The sequence below is a fragment of the Poecilia mexicana genome, unplaced genomic scaffold, assembly GCF_051168715.1.
Source record: "Poecilia mexicana isolate PSO_F unplaced genomic scaffold, ASM5116871v1 scaffold_9, whole genome shotgun sequence".
Lineage (NCBI taxonomy): Eukaryota > Metazoa > Chordata > Actinopteri > Cyprinodontiformes > Poeciliidae > Poecilia > Poecilia mexicana.
Genome location: NW_028263378.1, coordinates 14,510,687 through 14,536,596, shown reverse-complemented (window position 1 = coordinate 14,536,596; position 25,910 = coordinate 14,510,687). Strand labels below are relative to the sequence as shown.

The 25,910-nt window shown below is 37.1% G+C and overlaps 3 protein-coding genes across 9 annotated transcripts; all 3 read left to right on the top strand.

Annotated features, from left to right (window-relative positions):
• The first annotated feature begins 1,088 nt into the window (after positions 1-1,088).
• On the top strand, positions 1,089-9,365 carry LOC106922115 (G protein-coupled receptor-associated protein LMBRD2B-like). Of its 2 annotated transcripts, none has more exons than XM_014994274.2 (18): positions 1,089-1,206; positions 1,708-1,933; positions 2,045-2,139; positions 2,824-2,922; positions 3,060-3,227; positions 3,352-3,562; positions 3,690-3,764; positions 3,886-3,990; positions 4,088-4,268; positions 4,738-4,919; positions 5,042-5,175; positions 5,382-5,487; positions 5,626-5,723; positions 6,562-6,665; positions 7,970-8,016; positions 8,157-8,259; positions 8,677-8,761; positions 8,888-9,365. In XM_014994274.2, the coding sequence occupies exons 2-18, from the start codon at positions 1,760-1,762 to the stop codon at positions 8,949-8,951; spliced, it is 2,031 nt and encodes a 676-aa protein (XP_014849760.2). In that variant the 5' UTR covers positions 1,089-1,206; positions 1,708-1,759; the 3' UTR covers positions 8,952-9,365. The 2 variants fall into 2 exon arrangements, with proteins under 2 accessions (XP_014849760.2, XP_014849759.2); XM_014994273.2 differs by having other exon boundaries at positions 1,093-1,206; positions 1,711-1,933.
• Positions 9,366-9,485: 120 nt separating this feature from the next.
• Positions 9,486-21,257, top strand: LOC106922116 (uncharacterized). Of its 6 annotated transcripts, none has more exons than XM_088008826.1 (11): positions 9,486-10,266; positions 12,146-12,280; positions 13,849-14,016; positions 14,159-14,213; positions 14,310-14,412; positions 15,924-16,047; positions 16,514-16,682; positions 16,874-17,086; positions 17,166-17,309; positions 17,419-17,517; positions 18,956-21,257. In XM_088008826.1, exons 2-10 carry the CDS (start codon positions 12,152-12,154, stop codon positions 17,514-17,516), a joined length of 1,203 nt encoding a protein of 400 aa, XP_087864952.1. In that variant the 5' UTR covers positions 9,486-10,266; positions 12,146-12,151; the 3' UTR covers position 17,517; positions 18,956-21,257. The 6 variants fall into 6 exon arrangements, with proteins under 6 accessions (XP_087864952.1, XP_087864951.1, XP_014849762.2 ...); XM_088008825.1 differs by having other exon boundaries at positions 17,157-17,309; XM_014994276.2 differs by having other exon boundaries at positions 16,511-16,682.
• Positions 21,258-22,938: 1,681 nt separating this feature from the next.
• Positions 22,939-24,463, top strand: LOC106922110 (serine protease 1-like). Its single transcript, XM_014994261.2, has 5 exons — positions 22,939-23,029; positions 23,156-23,318; positions 23,446-23,726; positions 23,840-23,976; positions 24,080-24,463. Exons 1-5 carry the CDS (start codon positions 22,993-22,995, stop codon positions 24,224-24,226), a joined length of 765 nt encoding a protein of 254 aa, XP_014849747.2. The 5' UTR covers positions 22,939-22,992; the 3' UTR covers positions 24,227-24,463.
• Positions 24,464-25,910: the final 1,447 nt, after the last annotated feature.

The window sequence follows — 25,910 nt, the reverse complement described above, 5'->3', positions numbered from 1 at the left end:
TACTTCCCCGCTGTTTAGATGACAACCAGTCTATTGATTCTTTATCAGTCATGGATTGAGAATAGAATAGGAAAGCATCACGTCTCAGTCATGTGAGGTTCTCAATAAGAATCCTTCAGGACATAAGGTTGAACGTTGTGGGCTTGAATGGTCAAACACCTACTACCTCTAATCTGTGTAAGGAGGTTTGATAGGCTGGGACTGCAGGTTAACAGATGGCCTCCCTAAGCACCTGTCAGTGGATTTTATCTGTCCTGTGACAGCTCAGATCATTACCAATCAGCCTGGTAATGCAGAAACAGCAGACAAAAACTATCAGAGAAGCACGGAAAAGTGATTTGCCCCACATGGGTAAACGAAGCAAACCGAGTGTGGAACATTCCTCCTTTGAGTAAACTGGTTTATTTGAGCCTACATGTGAAATTGAAAACAGTTTTGTGGACCAGATGGAACTACTGGGATATATTCTGGAGGACTGGACAGAATCTCTGGACATTTTTGGATCAGTTTGGCTGGAAACATTGGGTATTTCCAGAACAGCGGAAAACTGGACTCACTCTGTAAATCTTGCAGAACTTCTGCTCCTGGATGTGCTGTGCCACATGGATCTTTTGCTGGAACACCATGCAGTTTGTTTTAACATACTGGGCCCACTCTACGCAGACGATCCATGCCTGTGGCTTTTGCTCCAGTCATGAAACAGACTCACAATGTTTTTATTTCAGTTTCTTTTTATGTATGTTTGAAGTTTACTGCCTGGAAATCATTTAGACTGAGAGGTACACTCTCCACTATGTACCAAAACAAAAAAGAAGACATATGGATAAGATATGAATATAGTAGACGATCTGTTATGTTATAATTCTGTTTTCCCATGTGATCTGCTGCTGTATTTGAATGAGCTGTATGTTTACTTGGTAGCTTTGATCCTTAAAAACTGGAGACAATTTTGTATTGAAAAGATTCAAGTCATATGTTGAAAATAAATCGTCATAATAGAGAAATATCTGGGAACATGATCACAGTCAGCGAACGAATCCTACAATACCCACAATTCCTTGCATCCCTTGCTGTGTTGATACAGCAAGGGTCAAAATATGTCCGTTACGCAATGTGGTTTCGAAGATTTCGTCTAACAGTTGGAGTTGGAAGGGAAAAAACGGAACATAACTGTCAGCTAACTTTACCCAGACAAGGTCTTCAAAGGTAAGATTTAGCTTTCTAAAGGCATTTTTAGACCTCTTGAGACTTTATTGTTCATGAAGTCCAATGTTAGCACAGTGATTAAATAAAACAATCTAGTTAGCTTTGTAAACACTTTAAAAAACAATAGCAGCGACAACAACATTAACGTTAATAAAATTAACGGTAAAACTTAAGGGTTGTAGCATGTTTTTTTCCGTATCCAAATCAGTTTCCAAGGTACAAAGCATGTTAAAGTACCATTATTTCTGGTATCCTTTTCCCCAGGTTTTTATGTTTGCTGTTAGTTTCAGCATTAGAACTTTATGTTGGTATCTATGTTGGTACCCTGCATTTTTGACCTTTCTCATTTTTGGCTTCCCTCTTCTCCTTTACTCATCCCAGCCCTTATGTCCTGAGTTATGACATCAGGCTGGTTAGTCTTCCTCTCTTGGAGATAAGAGCTGATATCCTGTAATAATGAGTTCCTGTCTTATTTCCTTCTCTCTGTCTCTTCGTTCCCAGCAGACTGACTGTCATCATGACGTTTGCACATATGATTTGATTACTTATCGGCATGTCTGCTGCTGGATTGTGTGCTGTGGTGGTTGTGGTTTTCTTCATGGCCTTCTACCTTCTCCATCGTTATGGAGACTTGAGGAAACAGCATCGTCTCGTCCTCCTAGGGACGCTTCTGTCCTGGTACCTCTGCTTCCTCATCGTTTTCATCCTCCCACTTGATGTCAGCATGGTAGGTGTTCATGTTTGCCTGAAACTTTTAAAATTTATTAACAAGCACGTTTCATTGTTTGGGTACATCAAATGTGTTTGCGTCATTATATTTCCGTTGCTCTTTTCTTAGACCATCTACAACCAGTGCATTCATGACAATTCAAACCACACTCCCTCTCAAACCAAAGGTGAACTTTCTGATTCAGCTCCTTTACAGCCTTCAAGGTAAACTCTGCTATTGTAGTATTTCTCACATTGATCATCTCATTTCTTTTCAGGTCGGAGTCAGAATGATCCTTCAATTGGTGGTTCCTCCAACATAATAACTTGTTACTTTTTAGTTAAACACAACATTTAGTAAAAAAAAAAAAAAAAAAAAAAATGTAGGGGAACCATACCAGCCTTTATCAGCCTCAGTAAAGCGCTTTTGTCCACTTTAAGCTTTTGAAACTATCTACAATTTACAATTGGTACAATACTCTTAACTACTTCTGATTTTGGGAATGTTAACCAAAAATGTGTATTAAATCCCTAATTACCTGAAGTTGTCAAAATGGAAATTCTAACAAGCTTTTTATTTGAGATGCACTGATCAGAAACTTGAGGCTTTTTTCTAATACTATATTTTTGTAAACCTTTGACCAGCTGATACAAATTTTAGATTGTTCCAATTTTTATTTAGTAACTATCGTGTATTATTAGGACATGTAAGAACGGCAAACAGTCAGGGTCTGTCATGCTGTAAGTCGTCTGATTCCAAGTGAATTTTCTCCCCCAATTGGTGTGAACACTGTAGAGCTGAATGCCATACTGCAATATATGTTTTATTCCAAATCCAAGTTTACGAAGCTGTTGCGAGCAATTTTATCTTTGTTTTATCTGACTTTGTGTGTGTTTGCTTACTTTCAGTGTAGCAAATGTGTGTGTGAAGCCCTGGAGTTACATCCCGCATCATGTCCTGCCAGTGTTTTGGAGGGTTGTCTATTGGACTTCTCAGTTTCTTACGTGGTGAGTTCCTTTAATCATCCAGGACCTTAAAATAGACTGAGACTTACACTTTTAATGAATTCCAGAGAAAAATAAATATATATGGATTTATTTATAAATATTTAATACATGTGTTTCCTCTGTGCATGACTGCTCAGGCTGCTGTTGCCCTTCATGCAGTCCTATGCACGTTCTGGAGCTTTCTCCATTGTTGGGAAGGTTAAAACAGCTCTTATAGAAAATGCAATTTATTATGGCACCTACCTCCTCATCTTCATCTGCCTGCTGATCTATGTCTCTGTTCATCTAAAGCTGAGGCTCACACGGTACGTAAATATTGTTTAAATTCATCAAGGAAAAAGAAAATATTTTGAAAATATATCATATGTTGCATATGCATATGCATTCTCTGAGCTTTTGTTTTATATTGTAAAAAAAAAAAATATCCAGTTCGGAACTCCAGACCATCAGTATTACGGCTGCTAACACCTGGGGCCTGTTCCTTTTGGTGCTGTTGCTTGGCTACGGCTTGGTGGAGATCCCACGATCCTATTGGTTCTCGTCTTCAAATAGTTTCTTACTGGCCAAGACGTACTTTAAGGTAGCGAAACTGGCAACGGAGAAAGCTTCAGCAGAGGAGGACTTGGCAGATGTTATGGAGGTGAGAGTTTTTTTATGATATGTTTCATTTAAATCAGAACGCAATTTTTTTTTTTACCTTGTTAGTTCGATGTGTTTTTTTTGTTGTTTTTTTTGTAATTATTAAAAAACTTTATTTCTGTTATCAGGAAGTTGCAGTCCTCAATGAGTCTGTAAGGTTCAACCACAGCCTCAGGACATGTGTAGACACTATTTTGACAAAGGTGAGAATTGCATAAAGGCCATTGTTTACTAAACAGTGCCAGTTTTTCTTTCACTATGCATGTATGCATTTTAATATTGCTTGATGCTACCACTCTGAAATAACCTGCATGTGAACTACAGTGTCCCATTAGGTACCAGGAAGAGATGGGAAGAAACCCGCAAAGCTCTCATTGTGAAGGTGCTTCTTTTCCTACCAAAAGTGGCCTAATCAAACTTCATGAAAAAGTATCTACCTTCTCCTTATTTGTAGTGTTGATTTCTCAACAAGTTGAGTGTGTGAAGGATGGTTAAATAAAGTTGTACTTGTTTGTGTTCAACTTAGGTCATTTCTGCCGTGCAGAGGCACAACCAGACTCACGTTCAGTGGTCCCTCTTGTTGGATAAGGCGTTTCATCTGGAAGATATTGCTAAAAGCCAGGGCAGTCCAGTGCGAGTTGTCAACAGAACCTTCTCTCCAAACCATCTCAGCTGGGTCCGCAGGTTTATCTACACTCCCACTGTAGGTGAGTTCTTTCAGGGCCAAAATCTTCAATTTGCATTTGAAGTGGATCCCCTAACGTTTAAATATTTCAGCAGAGGTAATGCGTATTGCTGCTGAATGTATTGGCAATTCTTTTTTAGAGAAACTTCTTTTGCCTCAGTGCATTTTAAGGTTCTCCTCCACTGCAGCTTTCTCAATTGCTCGTTTTGCACATGCGATAACGCCACAGCTAAACAACCTCATTGACTAAATAGCCTATGTTCCACGCACAGATACTTTGGAAGAAATACAATGCGACACGGCAAAACCAGGAACAAAACGCCAGATACATTAAATCTAAGTTCAGCTTTTGTCACAAACCAGAGCCACCCATGCTGTAAAGTTTGTCTGATAATAATTTTGAATCCACAGTTGTCGATATTTGGAACTTAGAGTCCAAATATCTCTAGGTGTTTCTGTTCAAAACCTGTACTTCTGTTTGTCATTCTCAGAGTGGTACTGGGAGTGTGCTTTCAGGAAGACTTTCTGCAGGCTGCTGGCGGTGCTCCTTTCTCTCCTCTCTGTGGCAGTCGTCTGGTCTGAGTGTACCTTCTTCAGTGCACAGCCTATCCTCTCTCTGTTTGCTGTCTTTGTCCAGAAAGCTGAACAACATTACAACTACATTTTAATTGAGGTAGACTTCTTTTTTTTGTTTCCTAATCCAGAAATTGTCATTGTGAAGTGAGTATTTTTTTTATATATAATTCTAATAATCCCACTATCTTTTTCAATGGCCTTTATCATTTTCTCCACCAGATAGTGTGCTTTGTCAGTATCCTCTTCATGTGTGTGTGCGTGTATTCCACGGTCTTCAGGATACGGGTCTTTAACTACTATCATCTGGTGCCACATCACCAAACTGACGCTTACAGCCTGCTGTTCAGCGGCATGTATGTCCATCAGTTGGAATGCTTGATTTATTTACTTTTTTGGATAATTTCTTATAGAAAGTTTTCATATGATGCATTTTCATGTTGTGTTATTGAAATTTGCATAAATGATCAGAAAAATTCAAATCTTAAGATCAAGCACATTTGGAATGGGTCATTCTAGGAGAATAACAGATCAGGTGACTTCTCAGTTTTTCTTTACTTAGGCTGTTTTGTCGTCTGACTCCTCCACTGTGTCTCAACTTTCTGGGCCTGATTCATTTGGACTCTGCCATCTCACACCAGGACAGAATGCAGACGTCTTACACCTCTGTGAGTTCATATACTGTACAGCCTCATTCAAACTACCAAATACTTCACAAGTTGATCAACTTTAGGACCACAGCGTAGAAAAAAAAAGTAATCTTTGTGTTAAATGTAAATTGTTTTGTCTTCTTGCCTCTCTGTCAGATTATGGGCTCTATGCGGCTGCTGCCTGTGATATCTGATGGATTCTACATCTATTATCCCATGTTGGTGGTGCTGCTTTGCATTGCAACTATTTACAAGTAAAGTAACCATTCAGAATTCCTGTATATAACATTTATGTTTATGTATCCCATACTATATGGCTACTCAAACCGGATGTGGAATATTATTGTGTAATGTTGATGTGTTGTAGATGTTTAAGTATTGCAGAGGACCGGAATTTCCGTACTATAAGCTGCTGCTTTTTTCACACTGAAATGCAGCTAACATAAGGCTATTAATCAACGGGTTTTGAAAGTGAAACCGGTTGTGGGGTGATGGCGGGAACGGAGGTAGGAGTTTGTTCTGTAATCGATGGGTTGCCAGTTCGACTCCATCTCCATCATTGGATCTTTGGGCGAGACATTTCACCCAACTTGCCTGCTGGTGATGGTAAGAGGGCCTGATGGTGGAAGACTAAAATACTAAAACAGTGCAGAATCGGTTGCAACTTCTCCTTCTGTTTGCTGATTGACTTGGTTGAAATTCAACCGGAAAAATAAAGGTCAATGGGAGAAATCCCAGAGAGCATACTTGAAGAGAGATGAGAATTGAGTGGAATTGCGTTGGAAGGCTAATTTGAGGGGTAAAACGTTTACATTTCCTCTCGGTTTTGGACCTCAAATAAACAATATCAGGCGTCACATTATAAATCCAGAATCACCTTTATGCCACTAAGAATGTTTCATATCACTGACAATTTTCTTAGTTTTTCTCTGATTTGATTCACTGTCTGATCTAAATGTTCTCTTTCATGTGTTCAACTTATCAGTTTTTCCTCTAATGACACTTACTTGGTTATAATTTGCTTACTTGTAGTACAAATAGAATAGAGAATGCTTGGTAATAGCATGTAATTGTGTTTCTTTGTTTGTATAGGTTGGGCTCTCGCTTCTTGAACCTCCTAGGTTTCTATCAGTTCATCACTGACAATGAATTTACCTCTGAACTGGTAGATGAAGGCAAAGAGCTAATAAGAAGAGGTATTTTTTTTTCTTATTGGCTCTGTCACTTGCTGCAGCATTTAAAAAAAAATCAAATTAGGTTTAGTTTAAAATAATCTTGAGGTTTTGGTATTCATATTTTAATGTGTCTTAATGCTGTCATGTCCTATAATGCACATTTTATAATTATCAAAATATCACTGAATGCAATTTGCATATCATGAAGAACTGCCTGGATTACAACAAATATTTGCAATTTATTTAAATACCATAATTAAGGGTCGGTATACCATCGATGTATTTGATGACACTTCTTTTTAAAGACAACATAAAATGTTTTAAAAAGGGAAGTGGCGGTAAGGGATCAGGTCACTACACAACTACAACTAATCTGACGGAAAAGCATATTTTCAGAAAAACATTGACAAGGTAGAAATAATGATTTTAATTTTTTTTCTGTAAGCTGTAAAGTCTGCTCTCTATCAAGTGTCTATGCAGAAAGAAATTAATAATTAATTTCAATTATTTGCTTATTTATTTCAAGTCATATCGTCATTGCCACATTCACCAGCATTATTGCATGTTTTACTAATATTGTGTAGCCCTGGTTTTTATTAGAAAAACTATTTTTGTGCTCTCAAAATTAGCACAAATACGTTGATTGACTATATTTATTATTTTTAGAATTTGAGGAGATTTTTGAACTTAATATAGCATTTACATACTCCTAATTCCCTATTTGCTTATTCTTTATGGCTCAAAACCCATGGCTTGTGGGTTGTCATCTCTTTCAGCTTATAAAGCTTAAAGATACACACACTGTTCCAAAGGATAAAATCAAAAGTTATTCAAGTTATTCTTAAATAAAAAATAACAATCCTCCTATGCATAAATTATGTTTAAATGGCAATGGCTATTTGAATTTGTAAAAGTCAAATAAAAGTATCAAAGTTCAATAATGTTAATTGAAATAATGTATATTTAGCATATTATATTTCAGGCCTGATTTGTCTAGTATAAATAAAGTAGATATTGAAATAGCTACCGCCTAGATGTCCAGAAGGCCAAAAGGTTGTGAAATAGTCCTTTAACTAAATGCTGAATCAGAAGCCAACTTCATTGTGGTGTTTTTATGACTTACAAATTAAATCCAAATCAAGTTTTAAATTGACATTTTCTTTGAAATGTTCATAAGGTTTTAAAACTTCTACAGAAATCTAAACATTTGAGACTGAATTAGGAACTGCCATCTTGTTACACTCGTTGCATGCATTTTTGGTCCTTTCAAAAGGAGGAAAATCTTGTTCACGAGTTTAACTGTGATTAATATTGCTCATTTCTAGAAAGAAGAATAAGGCAAAGAGCAGAGGATGGGCAAAATCGAAGATGGGTAATAAATTATTTTATTTTTTTTTATTGTCCAATACATCCTCTTTGTAATTTTGTTTCTACTATGTTAGTTCATGGATTCTGTTTGTTTGTATAAAGTGTTCTCAGGTATTTATATGGCTGTTTTGGCTTTTACTTTAGGCTTGGAGGGAACGATACAGAGTCCTGGCGACCTCGGAGCGAAGCAGAGCCAATTATAGTGAGCTGGACGAGAACTCTCCTGAAACAGAGATGAGGACAAGCGGTAGGTACTAAGGACAAAAAAACACTCAACAGCAAATATGAAGAATACGTTTGTACTTCTTGTGATCTCAGTAACTAGTGTAACAGGTAATACAGGCATTCACTGTCAATAAATGATCACGTTAAAAAATGCATTTATGTCAGTAAGTCAGTTCACTGAGTGAAACACACAGACTGTTATTTGGCATTTACAGATAATAAAAACATGACATTTAAGATTATAATATTACGTCAGTCCATCAAAATAATAAAATGTGTTTAAAACTCCAAAGTACATTTGAATTTTGCTTATTTAGTACAGATTTTTTATTATATCACTGCCTGTATACTTTAGTCCTCTGACTTTAAAGGACATTGAGATCACTAACATCCCTCAGCATGGTTCTGTTTATAAGCATGTCCTTCTCTGTGATTGCAGTCAGCAGAAGCAATGGATACATAGAAGAACAGCACACAGGTTTACTGCAGGATAACTCCGGTGACAACAGTTTCCCAAATAGAAGGTATTCCTTTAATTAAACTAAAAATGTTACATTAAGAATGTAATTTTTAATATTGTTTTCCATAAAGAACTTAATTTCCAAATTTTTGGGTGTCACTAATCTTGTGTTTTTATGTTAACTCCACAGATCTGCGGCTGGACAGTATCTGTCTTTCTCACCTTCTCTGAAAAGCTTGTTTGACGATGTGTAATCAAATCAGGCTCTCTCAGGGAATCAAAAAGCCAATAAACACTAGAAATCATTTAAGTTATTTCTATGTTTTTTAAAGACATTTTGAAGGATTGATTCTGTGGAATAAAAAGTATTGTGTGTATCTAATAGATTATTACAGTTTATAGATAAAACAAACTGTTTAAACAGCTGGTTTCTTGTTAAGAGAACTTGGTAACAGACCGGGGTATATTTATCCAGAGTATTTGGCATTTTATTTTAACCAGCCCTTTTTAAAATTTATATTTTTGTAAATTGTTTTGAACTAGTTTTACATGTATTTTTAATAAACCTCTGTACATAATGAATACTTCTTTATGACCTGTGATACTGATTCATATATTGAATCAGTATCACAGGTGAAGAAGTATTCATAATGTGCATGACACCTTAACCTGTTTCATGTTGTAGATTTTCTTTTTTTATTTTTTTTATAAAGTATTTTATTTATTTGTTTTTATCTTATTTTGTGTGTTATATTTAATGTATAATAAATTACCCCGGCAATAAATGAAAGGGGGGAAAGTGCAATTAGATGCAACATCTGAGGTAAGGACGTAAGGTGGTACTTTTATTTAACTATTGTAATCACCTATGGGGTGAATAGAAAGGTATGTATGTATAGATTCTTCAAGAGAATTTAAAAACTGAATATGGCTAAGTAACTACATATTTTTATAAAATTAAAATCATTAAACGTTTTAAAATCAGATAGTTTAATTTCCTTTTTAACGTATTAAGGATATTAATTATATAAAATAGATATTTCTAATTTAATGTATTTAAACAAAATAATAAAGGAAAGAAAGAATAAAAGAAAAACAATATATTTTACAGTTTATAAAAACAGTAACGGGTTGCACGTGCTGCATTTTCGTCCTCTCTGTAAAATACGGTATTCCATTATGTCTTGATTGCAAATCGGACCTTTCATGAAACTAATAAAAAAAAAAAAATCAAACATACAGCACACTAAAATCTCCTTATTTCCATAACAGAATGTCAATTAGCTTTTTATCTATGCAAATTTGATTATACAGATTGAACTATATCACTGTTTTGTTTTTGCTACGTCGATATGGCAAATGTCGCACGGCCCATAGAGGCATCACTACTGACTGTTCCTCCGTACCACACACAGACGTTGCTCTTTACAGGCTCGGCTGTTTGTATGCCAGTAATATTGTAGCGTTGCACATTTTCTGAAAAAGCAATCTTCTTTTTAAATATATCACAGATTATCACTTTCTTAAAACCAGATATTTTAAAGTATTTTTTTCTGACGTTCATATCTGGTAAGTAAATAGTTCTCGAGCTATCTTAACGCCAACATGGAACAATCTTTGTTGCTAACAGTGTTAGCTTAAGCTTCTGATATACTGGTTGCTGTAGTAAGTAAATTGACAGCTCACGTTTAGCTATGCTTTCTTATAATAGTCTGTATTATTTAGATTTAATTGACTCATCTATTTAACATTAACACATCCTGTATTTTTATAGTTCCCGACGTTGATTCCCATCGACGATAAAACGGAAGCCTTTTTTAATGCTGTACGATGCTAACCGTTAATACCGTTGGAGAAATGTCTCCCTTTTTAATAAACCCATAAGCACGTTTTAAACTGGCGTTATTTCATAAGGGTACAGTGTTGCAAGGATATATTCTGTTTGTACAAGTTGCATTTTTCCCTTATTTTTTGAGGAACATACCGGGTTATGTGGAAATACCCAACAGTTGAAGTTTTAAGTGAAATCAGCATGGTGTAATATCTTTTACTGAACTTCTTCATTTGTTTATTTGCCTTATCATTTCCATTAAGAAAGCATTAGAAAGGATAGTTTCGATTTTATATACCCTTTCAAAAATTTGCATACCTCTACAACATATTTCAAATCTAGGCTTTATATATTTTAATGGGATTTAATGCAATAGATCATCATAAAGTAGCACATTATTGTTACGTGGAATAAAAAGGTGGGATATTGTAAATAAAAATCTTGAAGGTTGGGTGTGCTTATTCACACCTGCCTTCAGAGGTAAAGTTATTGGTAAGTAGAGTCCACCTGTGTCTAATTGACACAAAGTATAAATCCTCTAAAGCAGGGGTGGCCAAGTCCAGTCCTCGAGAGCCACCATCCTGCAACTTTCAGATGCATCCCTGCTTCAACACACCTGAATCAAATGAATGGCTCGTTATCAGGCCTTTGTAGAGCTGATCCCGGTCTGTTGGAGTAAGAATACTTCTAAAACTTGCAGGATGGTGGCTCTCGAGGACTGGACTTGGCCACCGAACTCTGCGAATTCTTTAGAGGATTGCTAAAGCATTTGTTTGCAATAAAACTTTTGTAAACAATCAGCATGATGAAGACCAAGGAACACAGCAGATAAGCCAGGGATAGAGTTGTGGAGAAGCTTAAATCAGAGCTAAATTATAACACAATATCCCAAGATTTAAACATCTCACAATCTGGAACTGAAAATAAAAAGTACTGCACAAATTACACTTGTGAAGAAATGGTCAGCCTCCTAAAACTGACAGCCGCATTTGATAGCATTATTTTAAGAAGTAACCCAAAGACAAATCTTGTAAATCTCTGGCAGAAGATGAAGTCTCCACATCACCTTGTGTCTAAAGGTCCAGACATAAATCCAATTGAAAATCAGCGTAGCACTGTTGCCTTGCAGCAAGAAGGTCTTCCCAAAGTCCAAAAATATGACTGTTAGGTTAATTGGTCTCCCTAAAGTTCTCCTTAGGTGTGAGCGAGTGCGTGCATGATTGTTTGTCCTGTCTGTCTCTGTGTTGCCCTGTGATGGACTGGCGACCTTTCCAGGGTGTACCCCACCTCTCGCACAAAATGTATCGCTGCTGGAGATACAAGGGTGTAAGAAAATGTATGGATTACAACATCCAGTCCTCCTACTTATGTGTTAATTATTTCAATTACATGGTGCTGTCTGCAACATCTCCCCTGTTCTCTGCAGAGCTGAGTATCTAATATCTCTTGCTAAACATGTTCTGGTATCTGTATAGTGAGGCAGAATTTCATGTTTCAGGTCATCCTTTCTTTTGTTGGAATGCAATGGGATTAGTGTTGCTTTCGCATGGATGCAATATAAAAAAAAAAAAGAAAAGAAAAGAGGAATTCTGTTGACATTTATTATCTGGTTTGTAGGCCGCCATGGGTGGACTGGGGAATGGTCGTCGTGGAGGAAGAGCCCCTCCTTTAATGGTTGCTGCCCTAATTGCCTGTATCTTGGTTTTGGGCTTTAACTACTGGGTGTCCAGCTCTCGCAACCTGGAGCTACAGGTAGGTGAACTTACACATGTGTTTGTTTTGTCTGATGAAAGCTGGGTTGGTATCTTTCTACTAGTACGTACATAAAGAGCTTTCAGATTTAAGCTTTCCATGCTTTGAAATAAGTTTAAAATGCATGCTTGTTGCAGTGGTCGCTTCTTGGTTCATGTATCTGCCACACCCTGGTGTGCTGTTCACAGTTTTTGTGATTTTGATTCGGATTGTAAAGACAAGTAGTTTGTACTGACTGGTACAAAAAAAAAAAAAAAACTGTTTCCAACAAGAAAGATTCTTGTACTTTATGTGTATGAGGTATATGAAAACATTGAAATACTAAATCTTATTTCCTACAGTTAGATGAGACATTACAGAGTGGCCTACTTCAAAAATGAAACAGGAAACCCTCATAAAACTCAACACTTGTTTGAAGCTAAACTGAGCGTGCTAAAGTACACTGTTTGAATCTAAACACATGCACCTGCAGCTTAATAAAGCATGTGATAGGAATTTGCAGAGGAACAACTGCACCCACGCTCAAGCTTGACAAATAAAACGTTACAATAGCTGTGATGTGCAATTGTTTGAAAAATAAATCACACATTCTATGATAAGAAATGCTAAGAAAGATTTATGTGACACAGATATGCTCTCCTAAATCAGAACTGAGGCTTTAAAGATAAATCTTGGACATGGGATAAGATTCTAATGTTGGCTCTAAACTAAAAATCAAATCTAATTTCTTCACTTTGATCTGAATTCTAAAAGACAGCAAGTTAATAGCCTTAACACTGAATTTATTGCATTAATATTGATCAGAAAACTGTTGCTTGTCTGGAATTCTGCTGCTAAGAAGGCAGAATAAATTATACCAATGCATCAACCACCTAATCCATGCCAATAAAATGTCATTTTAAAAATGCCATTATTTAATGTAAGTCAGGTTCTAAGACCTAAACACATTTTATTCAGACACATAGGGAATGATTTACTTTCACAGAATCCAGACAAAGCAAAGTAGAGAAGCAGCTTGTCGTTTCTACACACCTCACCTCACCTAGGTATTCAGGAACTCTAACAAGTTCCTGAATACCTGAAATCTGGAAAACTTTCAGCGTATTTAAATAACTACTGAAGGCATTGCTCCGGTTCTATGAGTGTTGGATGCTGCCGTCTGTTTTTGTTCTTTTAATCCTCCTTAGTGCACAATTTGCTTGCTTTTTTTTTTTTTTTTTAAAGTGCATTTTAACATTTGTATGTGCGGGTTACATATCTTCCCTTTGTGGTGAAGGTTAAGCATCCTCTTGTCTACACGGTGCCAGGGCAGAAAGCCTTCACAGGAAAGAACTAGATGAGGCCATGAGACCCGATAAAATATTTTGTCGCATTGTCTAAATTCTCCGTCGGTTGCTTTGTGGGCTTCTGGAAATATAAGAAGCAAACATCTCACGTGTTGTCCCTATCTCCTCTCTCAGATAAGTACTGTCACTATCAGATGTGTCGTCTTGTTGTCAGAACGTGAGATGAGCACAACGGGGTGACATGAGCTGATCCAGAATCTGTCATTGTGTGTTTGAACAAAGACCAAGCTGTATGAGCTGGAAGGCCAGGTGCGACGAGGAGCGGCTGAGCGAGGCGTCGAAGAGATGAAGAAGAATGAGTTTCAGGACCAGATTCAGAAACAGGTGGAAGAGATCAGTCACATTGAAAGCCTTCGCAGGAAACAACTGGACACGTACAGCCAAGAGAAGGTAAACACCATGACCACTAAGCCTCGGGACTTGTAGGAGCAATCTAATGGTTAAACAGTTAAAATAAATAGTTCTGCAAGATTTGGACATTCCTCTCGTTTGCGGCTGTTAAAATTAATGCTGCTTTTGGTTTTGCCTGCAGGCTAAATTGCAGCAAAATATTTCCTCCAGTACCAAAACCATAGAGGAACTAAAAGGTAGCCGTTAAAATGTAACCTCTGGTTCTCAGAAATTGACTGATCATGTCAGTGTGAAGCTTACGTGTCTTACACTGTGTTTTGTCTGCTCTGCAGGTCAGCTGAATCAGATGAACAATGACTTGGGGAAGCTTCAGAAAGAGCTGCAGCGTTGCCAGGCCAACACAAGCATCCTCGGCAATAAGCTCACTGTTGACATGTAAGGAGTTTTGTTAGAAGTTCTTTAAACAATATGCTTAGTATTAGCTTGATTCATAATGAATTTATTTTTAAAAGACACAACTATACTTCAGTTGTACTTCTGAACTTTTTCAGAATTAGTTACATAAATCATTATTAATTACAACCACAAACTTCAATAGATTTTGTTTGGATTTTATGTAAGTTACCAGTGCAAGTAAGTAAATGATGGCTTTTGTTCTGCCCCCTGTTGTCTGATGATGCCCCTAAATGGAATCACTTGCAACCAATTGCCACCAAAGATTACAATATTATTAAATATTCTATGTTTAATTTAATATCTGTATAAATCCCTCTGTTCTGTGACAGCTTTAGAGATTTGTTAAGAACATTAGTGAACAAGCAGCTTCATGAAGACCAAGACATAAAGCCGTGGAGATGTTTAAGGCAAAATTATAAGAACATCGAAGCTGCAGACGTCCAAACAGAGCACTGTTCAGTCCAATGTGGAAAAAAAGAGTGTGTGTGAAAAAAATTAATCTAAAAAGACTAAAGCTGACAGAATAGACAAGAAGAGCATTAAAGGTGACTTATTATGCATCCTTGAACAAGCTGGGATGGCTCTGTGGGCTGTACAAAACATGTTCATTACATTCATACATAATATTCTTAGATATTGAGATTTAACGCTTTCAGTTCTGTCTGTTCTGTGCGGTTTTAGGGCTACGTCGCAATTATGTAAATAAACTGCTGCTGGTCAAACCCTCCCAACTCGGTGTTTCCATTAGCACCTTAAACACGTGAAAATGTCTACAAACAGATGCAGAGTGGTGCAACTGTACATCTTTGACCCGGAAGCAGAAGAAGCGGAAGCTCCTATACAACCATCAAGCCACAACCCCTGAAGGATCTGTTGCACATTTATGCCCTTATTAGTTTAAACTGTTATGATTCTGCCTCGCTTCCACCTCTGCGCCACAATCTGCTCAGCTTGAATGTGTCACCGTGTGCCATGATATGAAGTCGAGCAGCTGACATCAGCGCAATAATTTAGCACAAAGCAATATTTTTCCCCCCCACAAATACAGCTTGTTAGGTTAGAGGAGGAACATGTCTGGAAACATGTAAAAAACAAATTCAGATGATGTCGGTAATGTCCAGGTGTCCAACATGTTTTCACAAACATCTTCTCGTTGTAGACTATCATTTCTAGTTTACTACAGTTTCAACAGTAAATGTGCAGATATTGTGGGTAACATAACATGAGACAGAGGACTAGCAGAGGCTATTGTAAAGCATTGGCTTATGCAGAATAACACATTTTGAAAACATGTCATGTAATTTCCACTTCAAAATTATGCACAGTTTTTTTTTGGGGGGGGGACAATTACATAAAATCCTTTAAAAAATACATTGAAGTTTGTGTTTTCAATTTGACAAATTATGGAAAAAGCTGGATATCGATTCTTTGGTGATTGACTGTAAAGTTGATGGTTAACATGACTCAGTTGCATTGCACTTTTCTTGCAGAGCTCACTGTCAGTCTCAAGTTCTGTCCCAAAAGAAGCTGTGTGACGAGAAAGTGGCAGCTGTTAAACTTGAAGTTCAGAAGAATGTTCAGAAAGTCGTTCCGCCTGCAGGTTCTCCCACACAGGTAACTCAGCTCACCTGTTTGACTGTACGTTTAGGAATGTTTCCCTCATAACTAAAATGATCAAAACTCTTTAGCTTTGGAATTAGGGTCAGTAAAAAGGTGATTAATAAGCCACTAAGGTTAGAAATTCTCCTGTGATTCAGGAATAATTACTGTTTACATGTGCTGATAAACAATGTTTCGTTTACTTGGCGAAAACTCTGAAACAGTGTCAGTGTCTTTGCACAATCACAGTAACACAAAAATGTCTCATTTTCTTTTTCTACTCAGTTTTGGCCTCGGTAGGTGGTTATATGCATATTTACAAATGCTGTTGCGTATTATGTACATTAGTGCAACCATATCAAAAAGAACAGGGGTGGAGGTGAAACACTTTCCGCTTTGTGGGTTCTTCTGCTCGAGTGTTTTGCTTCAGCTTTGATGCAAGTAAGAATAGTTCTTTTTTTGACACTTTCCCCATCAGCAGAAAAAGGCAGAGGCTGGAGAACAGAAAGAAGAGCCAATAGGAAAGGCCGCTCCCACAGAGGCTGAAGCAGCAGCAGCAGCAGCAACTGTGAGCCAGAAACCAAACATCCCTCAGGGCAAAGGAAGTAAAGCTTCTGAGCTGCTCATCAACAACATCAACACTGACAAAGGTAACAAAAAAAAAAAAAAGGATGCAGTAATTCATGAGTTATTTTAGGTAAATGTAAAAACAATCCAACATTATTATTTTTGAAGCATACTTATTAACATTGAACATATATTGTTGATATTTAGATTTTAAATAATTCTTGGTTATCATTAAGACTGTCATTGAAAAAAAACAAAACAATTTCACTTCCAGAGTGGTCAGAACAGCCTCTGATAGACGATCTCTCTAAAGCCGAGTCCCAGAGCGTTCCCATGGTTGGTTCAGAGAATCGGAACAAACTGCAGCAGAAAGAGGGAGAAGGGAAAACTTCCGAGGCGACGACCAGAAAAGGTTTGACAAACCATCTGATGGACGATAAAGACATAGAGGTGATGGACGTTCACGAGGAAGATGCCCGAACTGAAGGTGAATTGAAGATAGTATATAGAAACGGTTTTCTGTCTGTCGGTGTCAGTGACGTTATTCTAAACAGCAGTTCTTACAGAAGCAGATCAGGGAGTGCAGGACATCCTAAACGGTCAAGAAAAGCCAGAGGAGACGGCTAACGGTCAAAGACCTGAGGAACCAGATGAATATGACGGAGACGAGCAAGTTGTCGATGGAGTTGATTTGGAGAAAGAACAGAGAAGTAAACCGGCCAAAAATATGCTAAATATGTTTCTTTTTGTTTTGTTCTGTTTATATGTAGTTGCAGAATTAATACATTTTTTTTACTCCTACTTTCTTATTTTTGACAGATAAAAACACGGAGGAGGAAATGGCCGACTACAATGGCGACGATGAGAATGAAGGAGAGTTTGAAGCTGACAAACAAGCTGCACTTGCTCAAAACTGAGGTACATGCTGAAATCTATACTCAGAGGTTTATTTGGTTTCTTATTGAACTATATAGTTCAGGATCACACAGTAATTGTAGCAAATAAGTAAATCGAAAAGTAAACCTCTCCTATATAGTCTTTACAGATAGATACACATTTCAAGCATTTACTTCTGTTGATTTTTGATAAATATGAAAACCCAAAATTTGTATTCTTAAAAATTACAATTTTACATAAGGCCAAGGAAGCCGATCTCCAATCTTCTAAAAAGTATGTCCATGTATGGAACGGTATATGCCCTCCACCCTTGGTTGGCGCCCTTTTTGCAGAAATACAATAACTGCATCAGTGTGGCATGACATGCTCTGGTCTCTCTAATCAGGCAACCACAGTCGTTACCACAGTCGTTAAATCAGACAGAGACCCTTGTCAGTGTGGTCAGGTGGCAAATTCTTCTAGAAAATAAAAGCAGCATCTCCATAAAGTTTGTTTGCAAAGGGACAGATAAAACTCTGTGGGCAATGCCTGGTGATGGTCTGATGATCTTCAGATCATCATTGACTGAAAACGTCATGAGACCTGAAGCAACTCAGACTCTGCACCTTTTCATCCAACCTGGAACGTTGACTTCCAAATGAAAATAAAAAAAACGTTTAATTTGGAGAGAGAACTTTGGAATATAAGTAAGTAGTGCAGTCCTTTTTCTCTTTGTCAAGTTGGGAAACTTCTGAAGTCGACTGTGTTTTTATTAGGAGGCTCTTGGATCTCCAGGCGAACGTTACAGCTTAAATTTCCCACAAACACTTGTCTTAATCCTACATTCATCCCTGTCGCTTCCACACCTTTTCCTACAACTTAATGTTTTTTTTTGTCTTGCACTTAATTTTCAGTTAATATGCTTGGACAGTGAGCTTCACTAGCAGTGATTTGATGTGGGTTAACCTTGTGAATGACTGCTGGAGAAATGTAAAGGCAGCGGTCTTCCCTGTGATTGTGTTCGAGACGGCACTACATGTTCCAAATATATCTCTTATCACAAAATCAGTCTGTTCAATGTTCATATTGCAAAGGGCTGTGGAGAGAACAGCAACTGTTGGTCTATATAATCCCAGTTTTATGAACTTGTGTTTTACATCTCAGGGCAGCAGACGCTCACACTGCACACGAACGGCATTACCCAAAATACTAGAGGTTTCATATCGCAACAGATTTTTGTTGTGGCAAAATTACCAATATTATCGCCTAATACCATATGCAGTCCTATTCCACAATAACATTTCCATTTCTGTATTCAATTTATTCTTCTAAAACGGAAAAGAAAATGTGTGTGTGATGAATAAATATATTATTAGTGTTATATTTTTAATCTAACACTAATTGAACTAAATTTGTTATATTATTTCGGATGCACCAGCAGCATAATGACATCATCACTTTTATTTTGTCTCACTAACAGAATCCTGCTGCTGTTTTGCAGACACAATAGAGGAAGAATCCTCCAAATCTCCCCTTTCAGAGAGCAGGAGATGTTTGTGCACCACAGCTCTGCAGCAAACACAGCAAAAACACAGACCCGTTTCAGCGTTTTCTTGATCTCGTTTAGATGATCAGATGACCAACTATCGTTGTTCCTCATTTGAGGACATGTCATCCGTTTCCTTCCTGTTTCTCTCTCTTTTTTTTGCTTTGTTTTAGTGAATGTCAGACATGACTGAAGACATCTCATAGCTTGACACCATTTGGGCCACGTCGATGTGGATTAAAATGAGAAGTATTTCATGATGTGTTGACAGCTCTTGAGGTCACTTGATAGCAACTGTGAATTCAGATATCAACTTTCCGCTGTTGGGCTTCAGGGTGTGAAATACTGAGATGAGCTTCAAGATCTGTGTGCTTGCTGTGACACGCATCAGCCACCAGAGAGCGCTGTTACTTTTCTCATTATTGTATCTTTAACAAGCCTTCACCTTTCTCCAGTATAGTTTCTTAGAATATTTTTTTTAATATTTGAGTTTATTTCAAGTCAAGTCTCTTAAACATTCTTTAAGCGTCCAGCCCTGTAGCATAAGGAAGTTACATTTCCTGTAGTTTCCTGCTATATTTCTCTCATAAAAAATGCTGTATTTGTAGTTTGGTTTAATTATTGATCATTCCTAAAAACAGAAAGGAAAAAAAACACAAACATACTTACAGTTTATAGATGATTCGAACGTTTTGTTTGAAGCATGATTTTATTGCAGTACAGTTATATTCAGTAATTAACTCTACACCATCACTGAAATGTTCAGGCGCTTCATTGGGAGCAGGCGTTTCCTTCTGAGCTGTATTTTCCACAGAGCATCATGTGGGTTACTGTTTGCATCTTTGTGTATTTGAACTGGAATAAGGGGATGCTGGAAGTGCTCTCCTGCAGATCCTAAATGTCGCTGCTCCAGGCCGCATCTGCTTTTGTTGACCAGTTGTGTGTCGACATCTTAATCTGCTGTCTCTGTGGAGGTCGAACGTGTAAAGACGGTGAGATATCTCGTTGCGCTCACAGTCTGCCGCATCCTCTGTGTCAGTATCTGGCAGGGACTTTTAAAAAATTGCTGTAATGTAATTGTAGACATTTACACGAAGCTTCGTGGCTCCTCGGAGACAGTAGAAGTGAACTGCAACTCTGAGATGCGCGTGTGCATTTCATAGTGAAGCTACACTGAGCTGGAAACTGGGTAAGTGCAAATATAAGCTAGTTGTAGGCGTCAAAGGTAACAAAAAGTCGATCTGAATTTATTGAAGGGAAATCGGTTGCCTTGTGATTTATGCAGGACAAGATGTATTTTATTTACTCAATGTCTGTAATATAGATGTAGTGTAGATTTCCAGAATGTTTTATCATCAGTTGTCTGCTCCAAGATTACATAATCTAGAAGTTGGAATGACCTTCCTAGAATGTTTTTTTTTTTTTTTTTGCATATCTGAATGATTTCCCTGCTGTACATTGTGACTTGTATAATGTTTTATAAGTGTAGATGTTATGCAGCTGAGTGGCTGAGATGACACATGTTGGAATATCATTACATATTGAAATACAGGTCAAAACTTCAAAAATGTTGTACATGTAAATAAAACTCTCACTTTTTCTGTTTTCCAAACCTTTTTGCAGCATTTTTGAACTCGTACAAACCTCTTAATGTTCAAATTTCGTCATTTTTCTTTTATTTTTTTATGATGCTGAATTATAAGATCTGACTCAAAACCCTAGCAAATTGTGGAGATCTGTTAATCTATTAAGCAGCTTTGTTTATTTTCACAGTCCAAAGGAAGAAATTGCCACAGTTTAAAGGAAAATGTCAAAACAGTTTAGGTGGAATCACAAAGTGACGTACCTGCTAACAAGCAGAGAGCCTGTAATGTAATGATTTTACCAGAATTATTTAAAGTAGAATATCAGCCTTGATGGAGAACTGCCAATGAAAATCCTTGAGTACAAGATTGTTTCTGTTTTCTTTCTGCTTTTTACATATTTTACTATTGTCCGTTAATGTAAAGTTTAGATGGTTTAATTGTGGTATTCAAATAGTTTGTGTTAAAAAAAAAATAAAAATAAACTTTTCTAAAATGCAAATGTGCTAACCTTAAAAGAAAATATGTTCTTTGTATTTTGTTTGTTTTGTTTGATTTGTTTTGTTGCTATGACTTCATTTTATTTCTAAAATGAAACATTTAAATTATCATGTTTTATTTACAATAGAGTTGAATAAAAAATGTTTTTATTAGTATCGTATTTTGTGTGATTTCTTGTAACCAAAAGTGATATTGTTCCTTTCATCATTCGATAATTGTTGCATCGTTTCTATTTTGACCAGCGAATATGTTCTTGTAACATTTTGAGGTCTTTCTGCTGATAACTTGGCTTCAGAAAAGCATCTTCTAATTTAAGCAATAAACATAGCTTCACTGATTACCCAACATTTGATCATTAGATTAGAAGTTTTGTCATTTTAGTTGATCTGTCTTCTGTTAGTAATTTTAAGTTTTCTTCCACATATTTTTTTCCCTCATCATTTTAGTTTAACTTTGCTTTTCATTCACACTACATTGTTCTTCTGAATGATGTCTGGGGGGAAAAAAAATATTTTTCTTTAGATTGTCAGAGATGAATGCACTATAACTAGCAAATGCAACATGTTTTGCCATCAGAACTCACTGACCTTTTAAACCACAGGACTTTGCTTCAGCAAAGTTTCAACTTTTAGTGACAATGTGAAAGCACACAATCTAATTGGTCATAAAACATTTGAATAATTATCTATGTGCTTTCAGATAAAAAATGTACCACAGCATTTAAATAATACAGTTATCTCAAATGCAAAGCAACGTACGAAGACAATTTGTTAGCTCATTTCTTTGTTTTCAGTTTAAAATATTCAAGATCAGCAAGTGGGAGTATAAACTGGAAGCATACTTCTCAAAACGTCTGCAGGGATATTTTAAGCTGTATTTAACTGTGTACTGACAGCCATAAATTGTCAGCTAGGCTTTTTTGCTCGATTTTATTCATCTGTGAAAGTTTTAAATGTAATTTCACTTGAAGTGGACTCATCTTCATCTGATTCACATTATAAGTAAGCAACAACTCTCCTAGTAGTTTTACTTTCCATAAACCCTGATTCTCCATTGGCCAGATGCAACTTTTTAAATGCAGCAATAAATTTAAGATAGAGGGATAAAGTGCAAACTTTATGCTGCTGTATGAACAATATGTTTACTGAACTCTGGAAACTCTCACACATACAGTTCTCTGCAAAAAAAATAAAATAAAAAGTACTATGTCATACAGCAACTCTTAGATACATATGAAAAGTTTAACTCTTGCTTTAAGGCTATTTTCAAAAGATATGTTTAATCTGACAAACAACCTAATCAGAAAATATATTTGAATTCATTGCACATGACTGTATTAAAATTTCTTGAACGTATGTAATACTTCTTTGTTCATCTCAGGTCCAGTAGATTGACTTCATGGCTTCATGAGTTCACTGTATTTATTCTGACAAAAGAGGAAATCAAGTTGGTGGTAACAGATGACGACAGGAAGAGGGGACATGCAGTCATAAATGTTAAGAATAAATACGTTTTGACAAACTTCACACCTATAAAATTGACATAAAACCTTGTTGCACATTTATGTTCCACAACAATATGACATTTACTGTGAGCTTTATAGGAACTCCTTTTACAACAAGGTTAGCCTCATTTGTGTCTTGTTGCTAAAACGTTGCTACAGTCCAGTAGCAACCTTTCATTTAACTCATCCATTCCTCCGTTTATCTTCTGTGCTGTTCTGTTCATTTGACTGATGCACCATGAGGGGAACTTGTAATTGGCTGCCTAACCAGACTAGCCAACGACAAAAAAAAAAAAAAGTCCCCCAGAATCTGATAAGGCCTATAAAACACAGTCAAAGCATCAGTCAGACACCAGAGGTGATCCACATCAAGAAGAACCAGGATGGAGCATTACTTTGTATTCCTTTTGCTGGTTGCAGGTGAGTTTTTTTTTTTTTTCCTTCTCTAGCTCCTTGGACCTTACCTGAAAGTTGTTCGGTAGACATTCTGCTTTGTGCGTTTGGTACTTGCGGCACGCTGAATGGCTGCTGTTTCTTCCTTTTCAGGTGCTGCATCAAACACTATTGAGAAGAGGATTCTTGGGAGTGAATCCTGTGGCAAGAACCGGCAGTACCACGTCCAGATAGAGTCCGCTCAGGGCGGGAAGTCCTGTGGAGGCGCTCTGCTCAACACCCGCTGGGTCATCACAGCTTCTCACTGTGCAGAGCAGTAAGACATCCACAGTTCACTTTTGCTTGTACTTTTCTTTACGTTTTTTTTTTTAATTACTGACTTTGCAGCGTGTGTTTGAGCTGATTCCATCCAGTAATTTCACTACAATTTCGTTTCTTTGCAGGACAGTCAAAGTGAAGCTTGGCGTAAACAACGATGTGTCCATTTTTACAAAAGCCGTCTCCTGGTTCAAAGGCAACTCCAAAAAACACGAACAAACTATTCTGGCCAAACAGCAGCACACCTTCAAAGATGAAGAAGGAAATGCCCATGATATAATGCTCATCCAGCTGAATGAGGACATGTCAGCCAAACTTCCTGCCATCAGCCTCCCTTCAGGAGAATGCACAAAGCTAGAGCCAAAAACAAGAGTGCAGATTGGAGGAATGGGAGCAAAGGCAAAAGGTAAGGAAAAAAAAAATATATATATATACATATATATATATATATATATATAAAATGAAGCAATTTATTTTTGGTAAAAGGAAGTGACATTTCAGGGCTTTTGTTTTTATCAGGCGGTAAACCGGTTAATGAGGTGAGATGTGCCACCACAGAGATCTCTGAGTGTGGAGAGAATGATAAACCTGACAGTAAATACAGCAGCGGTGAATCTACAATCTGCGCCTTCAAACCTGGAGTGGAGTCCTGCTTTGTAAGAAAACCATTCTACTGATATAACTATATAATACTTCAGCTTTGTTTTTCTACGCTGTTCCGCATGTGAAACCATCCTGCCTGTGATTTCTGTGTTTCAGGGCGATGCAGGCTCAGCTGTGGAGTACGATGGACATCTACAAGGAATTATTGTTAGCCAGCCTGTGGATACATGTGCTAAGACCATTGTAATGCTGGACATCTGTCAGTACATGGAGTGGATTGGTAAAACAATGAAGGAGAACTGATGAGTACGTTACAGATATATCTTGTTTAATAATTAAAATAACTACCATATTTACCTATTTATTTGAGCTTATTAGTCAAACTGCAGCCTATCATCTTAGTGTGTTTATTTAGATGTGCTTTTCAAATATTTCAAAAGTATGACGTAAGACTATAGCAAAATACAGTAATTTTGTCCAGCTGCCCATTTTACAACCACTCATCTCCATAAATAAAAAGATAGAACTATCAAAACTTCATGCCTTGTCTGCTGTGTGCTATCTGTCTGCTATCTGAACGTTCAAGGTCTCATTTCCATAACTGAAAAACTATTATCGCGTTCAAGTTTCACTTCCACTTTTCAAGCTAGAGCATCAAACTATTCCTAATATCCAGAGTCACATCTCACAATTCATTTCCCCACGTTTTTAAATACTGGCTCGGCTCAACCCACCACGGAGCAGAGCAGGATGATTTGTCTGAAGACCAACACCATAAACGTGGCCTACAGGCAACGAGGAAAAAGAAAGCACTTGCTACACAACACCTCAGTGTTTGAGGTAAAGACATAAGAAAATCTAAAAAATAATAAAAAAGGAGGTTTTACTTGACCAGGGGTATTGAACTCCAGTTTGAGAGTTACTGTTCTGCAACTTTTAGATGCATTCTTTCTCTAACAACTTACTGCTGAACTGGCTCAGCAGCACATCATCCGACTCCACAGACCCCCAAATGAGCCATTCATTTGATTCAGGTGTGAGAACATTTGGAAAAAACAAAGCACCCTAATGTGCCATAGACAAGTCGTGTTAAAGTGCAGTCTTCAAGAGCTTTGCCGCCACTTATCTAGAGTAATTTAGGGTGTAATTAATTTCTCTCAAACTTTTACATAATTGATTCTTCTTTGTCTGAATAAATAATAACATGGTAGTAATCTAATGACTGTGGGCTTGAACACTTTAGGCTTGATTGTAGTTATTTTTATTTTGACACTCCCTGCTTGTTTAAGTACGCTTAGATTAGACTGGCTTTTTAAATAAGGGAAGTCCGAGTGACAATGTTACAAGTGACTCCTGCTAGTCTACAAACAGCTGCATGCTGATGCCTTGAGCAGACCAACACACTCCTGACATCCTTGCAGGATGAATGATGTTCTGTTACTGTTACTGTTTCTTTTCTTATTTTTATTTTTTGGTTTCTTAGAGACAAGCTACCATCTTATGGTTAAATATAAAATCAAGCTGTCAAATACCCGTAAATGTATATTGTGCATATTTTATGGGTGTGCAGCTGTGTTAACAATTGACAGACGGAACCTCTCTAAGTGGTAAAGAGTGCTGTGACGGTAAATACCATTATACTACAGCATCATTTGAAGCTTCTCTTTATTTTCATTGTAGTGGCAGAGATGAGGCTGCAAAACCACAATGACAGAAAAGACTTTTAGCAGACCTAAAACTTCATCCGGATGTTTATGAAGACAGGACTGATTTTGTTTCCAAGATAGAAGTTCAGTCTCTCAGTTGTGAAATATGGATTATTTTGTTTGTGTGCTAATAAATCTACGGGAAGCACGGGAAATCTATTTCCTTGACATTTCATTGAACACATTTGAAGGCCTGACACTATCTGGACTCAATTTAGAGCATGTCCATGTTGCTAAAAATTAGAAGATTTTGACGATGTGTTGACACGCGTAATGGTTAC